Source organism: Asterias rubens, chromosome 8 (assembly GCF_902459465.1).
Source record: "Asterias rubens chromosome 8, eAstRub1.3, whole genome shotgun sequence".
Taxonomy (NCBI): domain Eukaryota; kingdom Metazoa; phylum Echinodermata; class Asteroidea; order Forcipulatida; family Asteriidae; genus Asterias; species Asterias rubens.
In genome coordinates, this window is record NC_047069.1 from 1,437,079 (window position 1) to 1,452,891 (window position 15,813).

The 15,813-nt window shown below is 38.2% G+C and overlaps 1 protein-coding gene across 1 annotated transcript in view; it reads right to left on the reverse strand.

Annotated features, from left to right (window-relative positions):
- Nucleotides 1-15,813, reverse strand: part of LOC117293557 (paired mesoderm homeobox protein 2B-like) — a 44,152-nt gene that overhangs the window by 12,686 nt on the left and 15,653 nt on the right. The window contains exons 2-3 of the mRNA XM_033775916.1: nucleotides 10,433-10,471; nucleotides 1,529-1,737 (exon numbers count right to left, since the gene is read on the reverse strand). Of these exons, the coding sequence (XP_033631807.1) occupies nucleotides 1,529-1,737; nucleotides 10,433-10,471 (248 nt within the window). The remainder of the gene's footprint in view (nucleotides 1-1,528; nucleotides 1,738-10,432; nucleotides 10,472-15,813) is intronic.

Genomic DNA, 15,813 nt, shown 5'->3' on the forward strand with positions numbered 1-15,813 from the left:
CCTCGCTAAAAACAAAATTCTTGCATGTTATACCTGTTTACGACCACCACACATTTTTCCAAATTTTTAAATTACGCTTTCAATTTCCTTTCAAAGGTTTTCAATGAAAGGTAAAATAGGGTATTCACCAGTAAAAACCATCTGAAACCATTAATTTTGATCCTTTCTTTGATTTGAGTCTATTTGTATATTGTTCTACCATGTAACTAACCATCTCGAAATGGTTTCCATGGAAACATTTTCCACCACTAAAGAAATCCTGAATGGCCAGAACCCTGAATATGTTTTAGTTTCTTGCGAAAGTACACATGGTTCTGCTCGTGAGAATTTAAGCCTTTCATCCATGTGCCCCTAAATGAATGACAACGATGATGACATGTCTAGAAATTTAACGACAACAACACCGTAGAGTCAAGTTTAGGTATCGCGGGCATATTTGGTACCTTTCGAACTTGTTTTCTAAAGGGTAAAGAGGGAGATTTTGAAGGCCGAACGTGTTCATCCCGACTCTACGCGTTTCTCAAGCCGTGTTTTTTGGATAAATTTCGGGCTTGCTCATCCTCAGTACGTGACTCTCTCCACGGAACGGGAGACGTGCGAGAAAATTCAGCGCGATCACCGAGAATTTGATTGCCGAATAGAAGCGCGTGCTTACGGCTGAATTCTGGGGGACCGTACTGTCGTTAAACTCAATGGGATAGCACACAGTCCCAGACGAACACAAATTAATAGCAGGCGGAAAAACGCGGGAAAACAATGGATCAGTCGACGCGGATGTAATGTGCAGCTCATGATGAGTAAATTTACTGTAGTCATTTAGTTTTTTGAGGAGACTGTTCCGTTCATGGGAGAGGGAAAATTTGAGAAAAAAAACATGAAATATGGGCATGCTTCAATAAGGGAGTACAAAACCAAACTTATGGAGAAATAAACCTTGGTACAGTTTATGCAGTCAATATAATTGAATCGAATGGTACTAACTTAGCCATTCAAGGATGATACAGGGATCTAGACATGACGTAAAAGGTAAATGATTTTAAGCGAATCTCATTTGTATAGTTTGAGATCATTTTGAATCAGAATTAAAGCACAGAGCTATACCCGGAATACCCTAATTTCATGTCTGAGCTGCTTATAAGGAACTATTGCTTAACAATCGTATGATAAGCAGGAAAGAGGTGTTTTAACACAAACTATATGCCTCAACATTGCACGTTTTGTCCGTTTACTTTGCGAACTAACACGGTCGGCCATTTTGTGGAGTCAAACATGACTCCACAAAATGGCGTGCCGTGCTAGTTTACGAGGTATGAGGAACACCGTGCAATTTCGAGGTATTTTGTGTGGATCATTATATTCTACTTTTAGACATCTTTCTAACCATATGCGTTTTATAACAGTTACAAACTCTTTTCATAGACCAACTCGCCCGATCCATTACAACGTGTTTCTTTAACTGCATTGTTTTGTAATCTCCAAGGTCCATAAACTCCATGATATATAAACTGCAACCTCCAATATGTCTTACCTGTACTCTTGCTTCGGTGAGGTCTGTCTTAAGAGCCAATTCTTCCCTCTTATAGATGTCTGGATAGTGGGTCTCATTGAATGCCTTCTCCAGTTCCTTGAGTTGGGCACTAGTGAACGTTGTACGAATACGTCTTTGCTTCCGTTTCTCGTGAAGGCCGTTGGTGGCTGAGCCTTCGTGGAGGATACGGTGCATGTATGGAACCCCGGCTGGTACCAAAGAAAGTGAAGAAAGATTAGTATGTTTGACTTAACCACAGAGCAAGGACCAGACCAAAGAATGACATTCCAAAACTTGAAGGATACTGGTATTGTGGATGCGTTCGTTTAGCTCCCCTGGGTCGACCCCGGTGCGTGGCGTTTTTTTTTACCAGGACGAACGTGAGTAATTATCTGCACACACTAGTCCTGGGGAAAAAAAACCGCCACACACCGGGGTCGACCCAGGGAAGCTAAACGAACGCACCCATAAAATCCATGGTTTATAGACTCGTAGAGTATAATGTGCATGTCTGGAACCCCGGCTTTACCACAGAAAAAGAAGAATGATTAGTCTCAATTGTGGTTTTACCCTTAGCGCAAGGACCAGACCAAGACCACAAACCCTTTTTAGGTACGGTGGACACAGCACTATGACACCGTTGTATTTGGGTCAATCTGTATACATGTACACCCAAACCAAACCACTACACTCGTATAATAGTGTCCACAATACCTTAAAAAGGTTATCGTACTTTATGTAAAAAAGGGTGTCCCAAAAAAATGTTCCAATCTTGAACACACATTCTAAAATCCTGTAAAGAATTCCTAAGATTCCCAAACACAAAGAAGACACAATAGAAAGGTTACCCTTTGCCACATATCGAGCCCAAAATGCCGATTTAAGCTGTCTTTTGTTTTGAATACTCTTTGACCTTTTGCTCGATCCCCAATGTGTTACCTATCCGTTCGGGGAAAGTGTAAAACCGAGGTTGTGAGTGCTGAATAGTCAGGTTCCTTACATTGTGAATCATTGATATTGCTGCAAGCAGGGGACACGACACAATGGTAAACATCCGTAAACTCAGACATTCAACAGACCTGACTATTAATTGCACTTTGGTTTTTCAAGCGCGTGAGGACCAAGGGAAAGTTAAAAACGAAGTATTTGATTTGTACTTAACCCCAGAAAAAACCCATTGATTGCTTTCTAGCTGAAAGATCACTCAAAGTTCATACCATTACCAACTCTCAAGAGAAACATTTCTGTCTGAGATACTTCTTATAAATTCCCCTGGAACTATATCAATGCGTCTAGAAAAGCTTGCAGATGCACAAACTGCGAAGTACAATCGTGTTCTGAAATAGCACTGGTCCCAAAATACCACATTAAACAAAAGAGGTATTATGCTCAAACACAGTTCCAAAAGTGCATATGTCCTGCAAAAGACAAAGTAATCGCAGACGCTTATTTCGATTTTAAGCACGATTTGGTTGTACACAAAATTCATGAAAAAACATAAATGTTTCACGTGATCACCAAGGACAAAACAGAAAAGGAAATTAAAGGAATCCATTATTTCTATAGGAGAATACTAAAGACTGGTGTGGTCCACAAGGAAATTGTGTGTATACAAAGTATATTGGAATTATGTTAAAGACACTGGACACTATTGGTAAATGTCAAAGACCAGTCTTCTCACTTGGTGTATCTCAACATATGCAAAAAATAACAAACCTGTGAAAATTTGAGCTCAATCGGTCGTCGAAGTTGCGAGGTATTAATGAAAGAAAAAACACCCTTGTCGCACCATGGTCACAAGAAGTTGTGTGTTTTTATGCTTGATTTCGAGACCTCAAATTCTAAATCCGAGGTCTCGAAATCAAATTCGTGGAAAATTACTTCTTTCTCGAAAACTACGTCACTTCAGAGGGAGCTGTTTCTCACAATGTTTTATACTACCAACCTCTCCCCATTATTCGTAATCAAAAAGGTTTTATGATAATAATTATGTTGAGTAATTACCAATAGTGTCCAGTGCCCAAACATTCAAACCGGTAGCATGGGGGAAATCAAAGTCATCCAAGCAACCAGCTAGATAATCAGTATACCAGGCAAAAGTGAGAGCCCCGTACCCCTTCTCTTCCTAACTGTACACAGAGACAGAACACAGTGACTTAAATTTAATGGGACTCCAACCTCAAACCATCCTCGTGATTAAATTAAACCACGTTCCGATTCCTGGGCAATCGATGAAAAACTGGGGGAAATAATAGGTCAAACGAATGCATTTGTGCTAATTAGTTGCTAGTGGAAAACATGCACACGGGCGGGGATTAAAAAGCGATTGGAAATCTGTCCAATATATCGTTTTTTGTTATCATTATGAGAGAGAAATTGAGAAACGTGTACGGTTCGCTTCGGGGTTCTGGCTTGCTCAAGAAACGCCCATCGTGGAAAAGGGCGTGGCATAATGTGGTAAAATTCATATAGCGTATTACAATACTAATACTAGATTATTATGTTATATGGATGATGATATACAGTCATCTGAAACCTATTAATCTTGAATGTGAGGTCAAAGGTGAATTTGGAAGGATCCTGACTTGTAGGCTCAATGCAGATTTCTGGCGTTGATGGGAAGTAATGTGCCACTATCTTTGTCATGTTCCTTAACCATTTGAGACATTTTGTTTGTTTGTTTATTAATTTCCACTCAAGTAAAACAAAGTCGTAGAACATTGGCTTTGAAGAAAATAATACATGATTTGTACACAGGTTAACGGAAGAAAATATAAAATCTTATATTGTATGGAGATTGCACTGTCTAATTCTTATCAACTTTTGATATGACGATACGGGGCACATCTCAAAACCTAACCAGCTTTTACTTTCTTAACTCTTGGTTTTACTTTCCCATAGGACCAGTGTAGTATCTTGCCTGCCAGAATACTGAAAGAATGCACAAGGTCACACTTATTGTAAACAAGGTTCACATGGTCTATACCCAAACCCAATAGTGTCACAAAAATGTTATCGCCATATCTCAAAATGGCTTTCGGGAAGATGGGTGTATTCATGCAAAACTAGGAATGAATTGCTGAATAGTATGAAGACATGATGAAGTTATCTTCAAGGTTTGAGTGTTTGCTTTAATGCTAAACATGGATTGTGAAGGGGTGGGGGGGGGGGGTATCATGCTAGGTGAACGGTGCATACTGCGGAATGATAACATGCTTGAATGATAGGGTGATCAGTAACGCGTAGGAACATCATGTGAGGCGCGGAGTGAAATGAGATGGAACGAGTGAAAATGTCAAGGTCGGGAAAGGAAAGTGAGATAGAGTAGAGAGAGTGGAGAAAGAAAACCATGGTGGGAGATCACAAACATGGCAAAGTGAGCAATTGACATAGATACCCACACCGGGTACTAATGGATAGGGGGGACCACCTCAGTGTTTGATACCGTGGGCACGACGCTCTAAGCGGCAGGGCCAGGTGGCGTGGAGACCCAAGCCCCGCCCCGCAACACGGTGATGGAGTCGACCCCTTTTAAGTCTCACAACAAAATCTACTTCCGATCGGCGGTTTGTTTTGATAAGGTTTGTTTACATTTCAAAATGGAATCAAATGATTTGACGCAAAAATAAAGGCTTGCGACTGTGTCGATATTTTGTATAGTGTAAAACTCATTGCATTGACGATGTGGGTAAAAGAAGCTCGCATGGTATAAGTTATATACTTGAAAGCAAATGGGACAAATCAGCAATTATATTGACTAAAAAAAATTATTAGATTTAACGAAATAACCGCATAAATGTTTTCAGTTGATGTTTTTCTTGCTTCATGATTGTTGTATAATAGTTAAAATTTTCATTGCAAATCATCAATAGTACAATTTATAAACATTAGGTAGCTTTCAGGTATTTAGTTTCCCTATAATAAAGTTGCGTTTTCACCAAGATTACGCGCCGTTATTTTTCATCATTTGCCTGGGGCGGGGTGGGTGCAATCCTTTGCAATTTATGGAGTCAAATAGTCACCGTACGTCCTAACAAGGTCAAGCGATAGCTCGAAACATACATTGACATCAACACCTTTCTACAAAATACAACATATAACTTGCACACAAAACTTTCTGTTTCTAGGGCAACAAACTTTCAGATATTTCCTCTATCTTTTGTTTTGCGTTCCTTCCGCTGAAAATGTGAACTTCCACTCTTTTGTTTTGTTCGCACGTGAACCCCACCAAAAGGAAACCACTCCGGTAAAACCCAACAAAACAGTCGACAAAAACCCATCATTGCATTTCCCACTTTCTCTTTCCCCCACAGACCGGAAAAATGCCTCAATTGTATTCTTCTTCTTCCCATTACTATCAAAAAACACCTTTCAGTCGTGTTTTCTGTGCTTTTTTCGAAGAGCGGTGAGAAGGGGGGGGGGGGAGAGAAACTCTCGCGGTCTTTCAATTGCAACGTGACCTTGGATCGTGATGGCGTTTTGACTTTGAGTCACAAAGGAACAAAGGGCCGCGTCGAAGCCTCCCCAGCACCAAGCCATTTCACTATAGGTAAAAACGCTAAGTGGTGTGTACGAAGTTCGTAAAAGAGCGGGGGATTTTTTTCCCCTCTTTGTTGAACAGATGCAGAAAGAAGTAGTCTGCTCGGATGGGTTATTTATTTTGTCTTCTCACTCTGTCCAACCTCTCTCTTTTTCCCTTCCCTCTCTTCCCAACCATGTTATTGTTCCTTGATTTTTCTCTTTTCAGTCTTTGTTTTTTAGCATCACAATCGTTTCCCCATCGGGGAATAGTGCATCAATTAAACTGAAAGGAGTTTGTAAAGAATTGGTGCGACTCGTGAACAAAAGCACGATTATCACTTCGTATTTTTGTTTCCTTTTTGTTCAGTTTCAAAATGTAAACGATGATTTAAGTGTAGAGTGATTTAAAAGCTGTTAGCCGTCTCACTTTACAAAATTCATGCAAAGGTAGAATTTCTCGAAACGAAAATGGGAAAACTAAACCGAACCCTTTTACGGACGAATGTAGTCTCTAAAAGTTTGTGTTTTGTGACTTTTGAGACGAAAGGATATAAATTATTTGATTTTTTTTCTCAAAAATATCAGTATAAACCACAAGGGAAACTGACTGGGTAAATTTTGAAATGATTTTTGGGGTTGTACAAGAGTCAATTCTTTGTTCAACCCTAAAAATCTTCTTTTTTTTCTTCAAAAGTGATACAAAGGTTTACATTTGTTTTATAGTAGGCCTACGTTATTTGTTGTTCAGAGTTAAGTATATTTTCTTATGAATATATGCTTAAATTTTTTAAGGTAGGCATTCAGTATATGTTGTTTAGAGTAAAGTGTATTTTCTTATGTACATACCAAATTTCGTTGATGTTTTTTTTTATTTTAAGACGACGTAAATGCCCAAGGATTTAATTTGGCTGTAGAGTGCAAGTGGACATTTTGCAAGGGATTCAACCGGCGGGCAGCTAGTTTATTGTACAGTTTAAAAAAGACCTATCACAAATCGAACACAGAGACAAACAAAATGGAAACTTCAGACTTCAAAGCTTGTATTTCTCTGAAAAGATTGAGCCCCCTTAAGCGTTTGTGTAGGTCTGACATGCAGAGGTGAACTGCGGTGAAAAAAAAGGAAGAAAAAATGGTCTAGCGGAGGAGCCCGCTGCTGGGCGTCCGGGCACAGAGCGTCGACGGGCCCCATGACGAAGCCGAGACGTGTTTATCAAGCTGTGATGCTCCAAGGCTTTTTATACTCTGTTTGACCACGGTGCCTTGAGAATATGTTTGCTTTAAAGGGTGGACTTTACTGACGTGACCTCTTCAAAAGGAACACTTGATTTTTTTCAATGGACTTCAGTTTGAATTTGTGAGTAGGTTTATGAAAAATAGGGCTATAACCGGGGTTCGAGAATTTATACAATGCTCGCGATGTTTGGATTACTTAAGAAAACTCCCCTTCGGTCATTGAAGACATTTACAAAATGTATGAACAAGTAACAACTTCAGTTCCTTAAACTGCCTACGATTTGAATATTAAAGCAACAATTGTGAGTAAGGCATAATGCTTTACCCATATTGATAACTCATTTTCTAAATTGTCGACGCCATTGTCACTGTTTTAAGAAATCTTCATATCGTATACCTAAGATATCAAAGTACACCATAATCAGATCAGTTTAAAATTAAACACACAAATACTACTCTCAAATTTGATATTGAACTTATTTTTGAAACATGTCTTGCGTTTGCTGAGTGTAGGTATCCAGCCCTCAAAATTACTCTTTCACTGTACACTTTAATCGGAATGAGGAGCATAGTCAATTCAATTCTTCTTGCGCATTCATTTCCACTTGAATAGGGAACTAGGTCCCCTTTCAATGCAATACATAGGTACAATAAAACGGGGGAATCGTTGCGAGATTGATTAATCTTTTGTGATGTTGAAAGTCCCCAATGTGAAAGCCCTGTTTGAAAGGAACAAACGAGAGTTAATCCCAACGTAGGGACCTAATTTTGGGTCACTTCGATACTAGCAGTCGCCGAAAGACATAAAAAGGGTTATGTCACGATCGTGGGTTTTACATTAAACACAATTAAATCGATAAAACAACTTTCATATTGAGTGAAAACCCACATAATGATTGTTACATTTGATAGCTTACTTTTGATTAAGCAACTGATATGAGATATTTTAATTTCATCTCAAATTTTGAAATGTTTGTGAAAAAAGTACCATTGAACTTCAAATCGAAATTGTCGAACATCAAACTTTGTCAATTAATGTGTTTACATAATTTCCACAGGTTGGATGTGTGATTTTGATTTATATTTTTATTTTTTACATAAGTACATATCAATTATACGACATTCAGAAAACAAATGTTGAAACAAATCAGTATTATAGATGTATTAGATCCACATTTGCTTCTTAAAGATTTGAGAATTTAATGAACAAAATTGTCCCAGTACAACAAGTTTTAATTATTGTGATTGTGAATTATTTTATGAAGAAATTGTTGACCGTCCCTTTAAACTGCTCGGCTTTCCCGTCCACAAGCCAACAAATCATGCGAATGATTTTCCCCGTTCGGCTGACTAAAGACTGAGGTGTTTTTTTCTCTTTATATATCCACGTTGCAGTATTCCTTACCTTCCTCTTCAGAGGAAATTCCCCCGGGAGCCAAAGCGCTTAGAGGCCCCACGAGCTACTACGCCACAGCGCGCTAGTGTGTGCAATCACCCGGACATTTTCCAGAGGCGGTTTTGGCACGTTACGTATCTCCCAACAGTAGGGAATATTCTACTCTTTATGAAAGTGACTCTGGGGCTAAATCTCAATTTCATATTGTTTTGATATTATTCTCAAATGAGTTTAACAAAGTTGTTTTAGCAAAGGCGTGTTGGGAGTAGTGTATCACTAACAAGCGTGTACCGACCATTATGGCAAAAAAAAATATATAAAAAATAAAAATGTTCAACAAATTTTATTCGCGGCATATCCTTTTTGTGTCAAATTTCACTGTAAAATTCGGAACTGTGTTACTATTTCTGATTACCTCTAGCAAAAAGGCACATTAAGCTTCCAATTAAAAAGTTTCCATTAACAAAGAACGTTTAAAAAATGTCATGTTATTTTTTACTCTTAAAATTTAAAGAACAAATACTAAACAAACTACAAGGATATACTATCTAGTATAAACCCAATACAGTGTTAAGGCAAAATTAAAGAACGATGCCTTTTCACTTATACACAGACATCAATTTAAATCATGACTCAACCGGAATAGTTCAGAATTTTCAAGCCCGGCTTGGTTATGTGGATATTTTGTATGGCAGGAATTTACATAATACAACGCCTATTGCATAAAACATTAAAGAGAAGAGTATTGCAATAGAAGTCACAGTTACAACACAGAACATCGCCAACACTAGTGAATTTTCGTGAAACAGTTAAACAAAAACATGCAAATTATGCAAGGGCTTACATAATAAACCCTTAATATAGAGCTCTTTCATACATGATATGAAACAGCTGACTACAGTGACTTAAACATGACGTCACCATCGATGTATGCATGGTGCCCTGCATGCAATAGCAGTTATAAATGCTCGTCCACATTACACATACTGGGGACCAGACTTTTGCGATATAGTCCAAGCCTCGGTTTTGTTACAGTGGTTTGAATGGGAGGGAAATGTCAACGATAAAGGGTACGTCCTGTGTTGACGTAATAATGCCAGGCCTCGAACTTCTCTCTTGGAGGGGCACAGCATTTTTTTTCTTGAGAACAAAAATGCAAATTTGTACAGGGACTTTGACACAGGGCACCACAGCAAAAGCACAGGGCACCACAGCAAAAGCCTAGGGCACCACAGCAAAGCACAGGGCACCACAGCAAAAGCACAGGGCCACCACAGCAAAAGCAAAGGGCGCTGTGGTGCCGTGGGTTGTTTAGAGGCAGGCGCTAAATACAGATCATAGGCCTATGCTGTGACACACACAAAAAAAAAAATCCAACATTGGCTGTCATTGAACACTGCACTGTGTTTTGTCTTATTCTCGTGCTAATTGCAATAGGTGACATTGTTTGTGATGAACAAACAAACTCAGCTCAACGAAAAAAAAACAATCAGGAATATAATTCAAGTTAATTAAAGTACTCAAGTTTTGTTGCATGTCAGTGAACGTGTACAAGAGAGGGGGCAAAAATAATAAGGAAATGAAGCATGTGATGAAATTAAATTGCTCCATCGACGGTATGCTTAATGTATGACACGCTCGAGTACCAACTGAATAGTAAATAAGTTACACAACACAACAGTAACACACAAAGTACACCATGTCAACATAGAACAATACAACGGGCTTTAAAACAGGGTGAAAAATCGGCCTACCATATTGTTGAGATGACGGCGAGCGACCACTCCGGTAGGCTGTGTCCATGGCAACGAAAAGAAAACAAACAAATAAGTAATGGATTTAATTCATTTGATTTTCTGCATAAGTGATAAATTAGATTGGGTTTGAGAAACTAAATATTCACAATACTTGTAATTTTATGTTATTATTCGTTGAGACGGGTAAGGCACTGTGCGCTCGATTTGGACTCGCGTATACACAGTCATGTTTGCACAGTGCCGTATGTAAAACACATGACATACAAATTGTTCTATGTGGGGTTTTCGTGTACAAAGAACCCTTTAATGTTTATGTGACATCACAGATGTAAGATGGTACTACATCCATGTGTGTTGAAATTGTTTAGTTAAATAAACCCAATGATTTTCAGCTCAACGACATTGTCTGTGCTAGGTAACTGCATGTGTACAATAAGTATTGTTTGAAGCTTTGCATAATATGTGTGGATAAAGATGAATGAGGTATAAATAAGAATCGTAAACTTGAGGGTACCACCATGTGTAAATCTCTTTTGTGGGGGGAGTGTTTGCTCTGAAAAGAACCAATGTGGTCTCGACGTTTCGATCAGTATGCTCTGCTCGTCTTCAGGAGAAAAATATTGATAAAAGTGGGCATCAAACTACACACTTTTATAAGAGAAACACAAAGTTATTTTTTCAATGAGATAAAATATAAATATTGTCAATCAAAATGCCCTAGTAGGAGCGACAAGACATGACTTAGTCGGTATTAAACAATGACCTGATTTTGTCCTTAACAATTAGTTAGGCCAGTGAAGGACAGCACTTAAATTCATCATCGTCCTGATAGATCACATCCATTATGGTTTTTCCAAAGTCATTTAGATGAAACAATTATAGGATTGTATAGTGTATCTGAACTAACAATTCAAACCGACTACATGTATATAGTTTTCAATATCACAGACACAGAGGTAAGATGGCACTATAGACCTTTATCACGATGTCACCATCTTGGTCATATTCACTGTTTCTATCACAGTAATGAATGCTAACATTCATTGCGCAAACATGGCACCAGACTATTATTTCGTCCAGCCTCAGTTTGGTTATAATGAGTTGGAATGGAGTAAAATCAAAATGGCCACACCGTGATAAAGGTCTATACATCCAAGTGTGCTGAAATTGTTTTAGATACATAAACATCCTGGGCCCAATTTCATGGCTCTGCTTACCGTAAGGAAGCAGGAAGCTTTGTACGGAAGCAGGGAATTCTGTGCTTACGGCAAGCGTATTTCACAGGTCAGCGGCGAATTTTGGCTTCTGCGCGTGCGTACTCCGCGTTACTAGGCATTCTATGCTTACAAGGCTAGCGTAGAAATTCGGCGCTTGCACGTAAGCGGGGAATTCGGCGGTAAGCAGAGCCATGAAATTGGGCCCTAAAGACAATCATAGTATACTCTTTAAAACATGCGATATGATGTGCAAATTCAAGACATTCTTTATTTGTAATTATTCGAAGAAAAAACCTCACTCGCAAAACAACATCTCTGCCATTCTCGCGCGTTTATATGTATTCACGTTCCAGAGTCTATTTACACGTCATGCAAATGCCGACTTAAGTTACGGGTCACCTGAGATGCCATCCATTCGATTGTTTTATGCCAGCCAAATCATTAACCGCCAAAGGAAGTGTCTCATTATCAATAATAATTTAATTGTCCCCCAGCGGCCACCGTCGCAGTGTTGTCATCGTTGGTTGAGATGTCAAGATTAGTCGGGTAATTTCGCGTAACATGCCTGCGAACATCATTAACTACGTCAGGGTACACTCACGGTTACACATGAATTCAACCTGATCAAAGTTGATGACTGAACGCTGAACTTAAAGCCATGCTATATAGACGAAAATGAAAGATTGTTTATAAAAATTAAAGTTCCATTAAAGATAAAAACCTAACAAGAGTTCGTGGTCATGTTGACATGTTGTTAAGTTTTCTCAACCCAGTTTAGTCCCATATGATAAAAACAAGGAAAATGTTAAACAACATGTGCACAATGCCTTTGACAAAGAAAGTTTGAAATATTCTCGACAAATAAGAGGAATAACTACTCTTTAGAATTATTATTGAGTATGGCCCCCTTTTATTTATTGTTTATAAATAACATGGGTTATTATGCTTTGGAATCGCACTAAGTAACATCAATGTGAAGAAACAGGTCTGTAGTCAAATACCAGAAACATATAGTTTGCATCGGGGAATTATATCAGTAATTTGCCTTATACCTTAAAACCGATATGCAAACTATTCATAAAAGAAACAGCTTTATAAAACTTTATAACAATGCGTTTTGGTGAATATAGGAATTAACCAATATTATAACACATCTCGAGTGCGCAATCTTCTAACATTCTTTGATGAGTTACGATCAGAAATTGTACACAAACCCCAAATACAGCAAATACTTCTTGAAATATAGAAGTTATAACCATCCACTCTACAAACATGAGGGTATTTTTTACCGAGTATAAATATTTTATCCGCTGACATATAGCTGGCATTATCCAAGTCACAATTCACTGTCTACCATTCATCTTTTTTTTCTCCTTTCCGCATCATAATGGTATACCCCGCCATTTAATCACCGCATCAATTTGATTTCCTAGCGATTGCAGACGTCGAGATTTAATTTATACTTCCCATGGCCAACCAAAGTCAGAAATCCCGCATAATTTTGTTAATAATCATCCGCGCGGGACTTAATTGTCTGAACAAATCTTGTAATACTCTATTACGGGTATGTGGATTGAGTTATTATTTCATATAGGTCATCAAATATCGCAGGGTAATTATTGTCGAGATGTTTGGTGTGTGTTTATGATGATTAACATACCACCAATGCTATTTGTGTCAGGAATTTAAGTACGATTGAAGCACGCGTCTTGCTGTGTGTAGTAATACTATTGGAGACAAATAAAGTGTGATTTGTGTGTGCCGTGATTAACAACGATGGTCTCTTCTCTTGTGTTCTAAGTTTAGTTACTGTATTAAACTACAATGATGTATTTATTTGATGTGAATGGTGCAATCATTTGAAGATGTTTGTTAAGTGTTTATGATTATCAACATATACCAATGATATTTTTGTCAGTAGTTTAAGTACGTGTGTCTTGCTTTTATGGAGACAAATAAAGTGTGATTTATGTGCGCCGTGATTTACAACGAATGTGTTTTTTCTTCATTTTAATAAGTTCAACTAGGCCTACAAGCTGTAAATGGCGCAACCATTTTACGATGTTATATCGGAGATTGAGAACACAAGTCATAGATTAAAGATATTTATATTAATATTTGTAATATATTTAGACAACTGACCTGTTGTTTTTGTCTGTAGTATAATCTTAGTTAAAGTGCATCGAGGGATCATAAATGCTGTTTTATCATGTAGAACAAGAGAACATATTGTCTACTATCGGTTCGTGCATGATGTAAATATTGCAGGCACTATATTTGGGTGAGCTGTTGTAGCTTTTCATAGGTGTACAGTTTTCGGTTGATATGCTAGCAGACATTTTGTTGAGTTGAACAATCCATTACAATGTGGTTTAAGTCGTAGTTCTTTACCAAGACACCACTTACTCTAATTTCAACGTCCTCACAACCTAACTATAATTTGCAAATTATATTTGGCCAGCATTAGTAAGCTAACTATTGTAGTGGCATGGCTATAGGAACTTAAAAACTCCTAGTTTGACCCAACCAGGTCGTACTGTGACATCAATTAGACTTGCTCTCAATCTGTCAACTCCAATTATCGTCATTAGAATTAAAACAATTGACGGACATCAACACAAAAAACCGAATTACACAACAACCGAGTTACACATCAACCTTAACGAATCCATTTAAACGTGCACTAAAAAATGCGCCAAAACCCCTTGAAATTGGAAGTACACGGGTTGGTGCACCTATAAGCACATCCAGTAACCTCACAAGTGCAATGATAGTAGAGAATTCAACGATACATCTCATGAAGAGAGAAAATTCGTTCCCGATCGCTTGGGGACAAAATCGCGAAAAGTGCATTGCCGCGCCGCCTTCAACATTTCCCCAAATTAATACATTTTAGGAAGCGACGTTGGCGGCCCCGCCCCTTCGTTTAGTGGATATTTTTTACGAGCATACCAAATAACATGCCCGAGGCGCATGCACTATTTATGACCCGTGTTTATTGGATAGTCGAGAAGTGAACTATCCCTCCGACTTTCCCCCCGTCTGTCCTGGGCCGTGGATTTTGCAAGACGGACGGCGCATCCACACACTCGGAGGTGCGGCACTTAATTGTGATTCACAAAGAACCCTCCTTTGATTTAGTTCGTGCGAACTCTGTTTTAAGTAATTGCGCACGATTGGTAGAGGACATCTTAAAGCGTATACGATTTGGGGATTTGCACTGTGAACGTACTGTACTTAAAGTTTTCCTAAAGTCCATGCACTAAGGGGATGGGGTGGGACCATCACACATTCTTCACAAATTTACTTTTTGAAAAGTATTTGCATACCCAAGCTTTTCTGATTGGTGTCACCATTTGAGGTGGCCCATTTTGTGCTGTAAGTATGTTGACTTGATTATAACAATTTAACCCAATTTTAAAAGACGGGATCGACTGGACGCACAAACTACAAAGGAAAAGGCCTCCACCAAAAGAAGAAGAAGAAAATCAAAAGCAAAAGAAAATTCAATATTTGGATTGTGATGATTTGACTTCATGTTTTTGTCCTTTCAATTTCCACACCATGTTATTCATGGTTTGACATGGTATGTTGGTATCAACAGAAATGCAGTTTGGTTTTGTTTTAGATTACACGCCTTATCATGCAGTGCGGTCCTATATTGTGTTTAAATTATATTCTTTTCATTAATTGTCTCCACATTTAAAAACAAATATATAGAATTTCGAATTCCACTGGCAAACGGGTAAAAAACTAAGTATTATATTTTATACTAAAATACGTTAGGCTACAGCAAGAAATCCATGTTTCGTCTCTCGATGTCTTAATGTTTACTTCCAAAGAGAATGTGAGATAAAGGGACCGATTGTGTTTCAAACATTATTTTAAACAATAAGTAAACAACACAAAATCTTTGTACTTTGATATTCTTGTTGGTACAAAGTGTAGATTGTTTTCTTCTTTTGGTGGATGACTATTTCTTTGTAGTTTTTGCGTTCAGCCAAACTCGCCTCTTAAAATTGGGTAACGTAAACACTCATTGGAGTCAACATATCAAATTGAAAAACATTAATCCATTTTTAACTTCTAAATCATTTGTGTTTGCGCCCGAGTTACAATATCACTGAGTAGTCAATCATTACCACATGGTCCAGACAATAG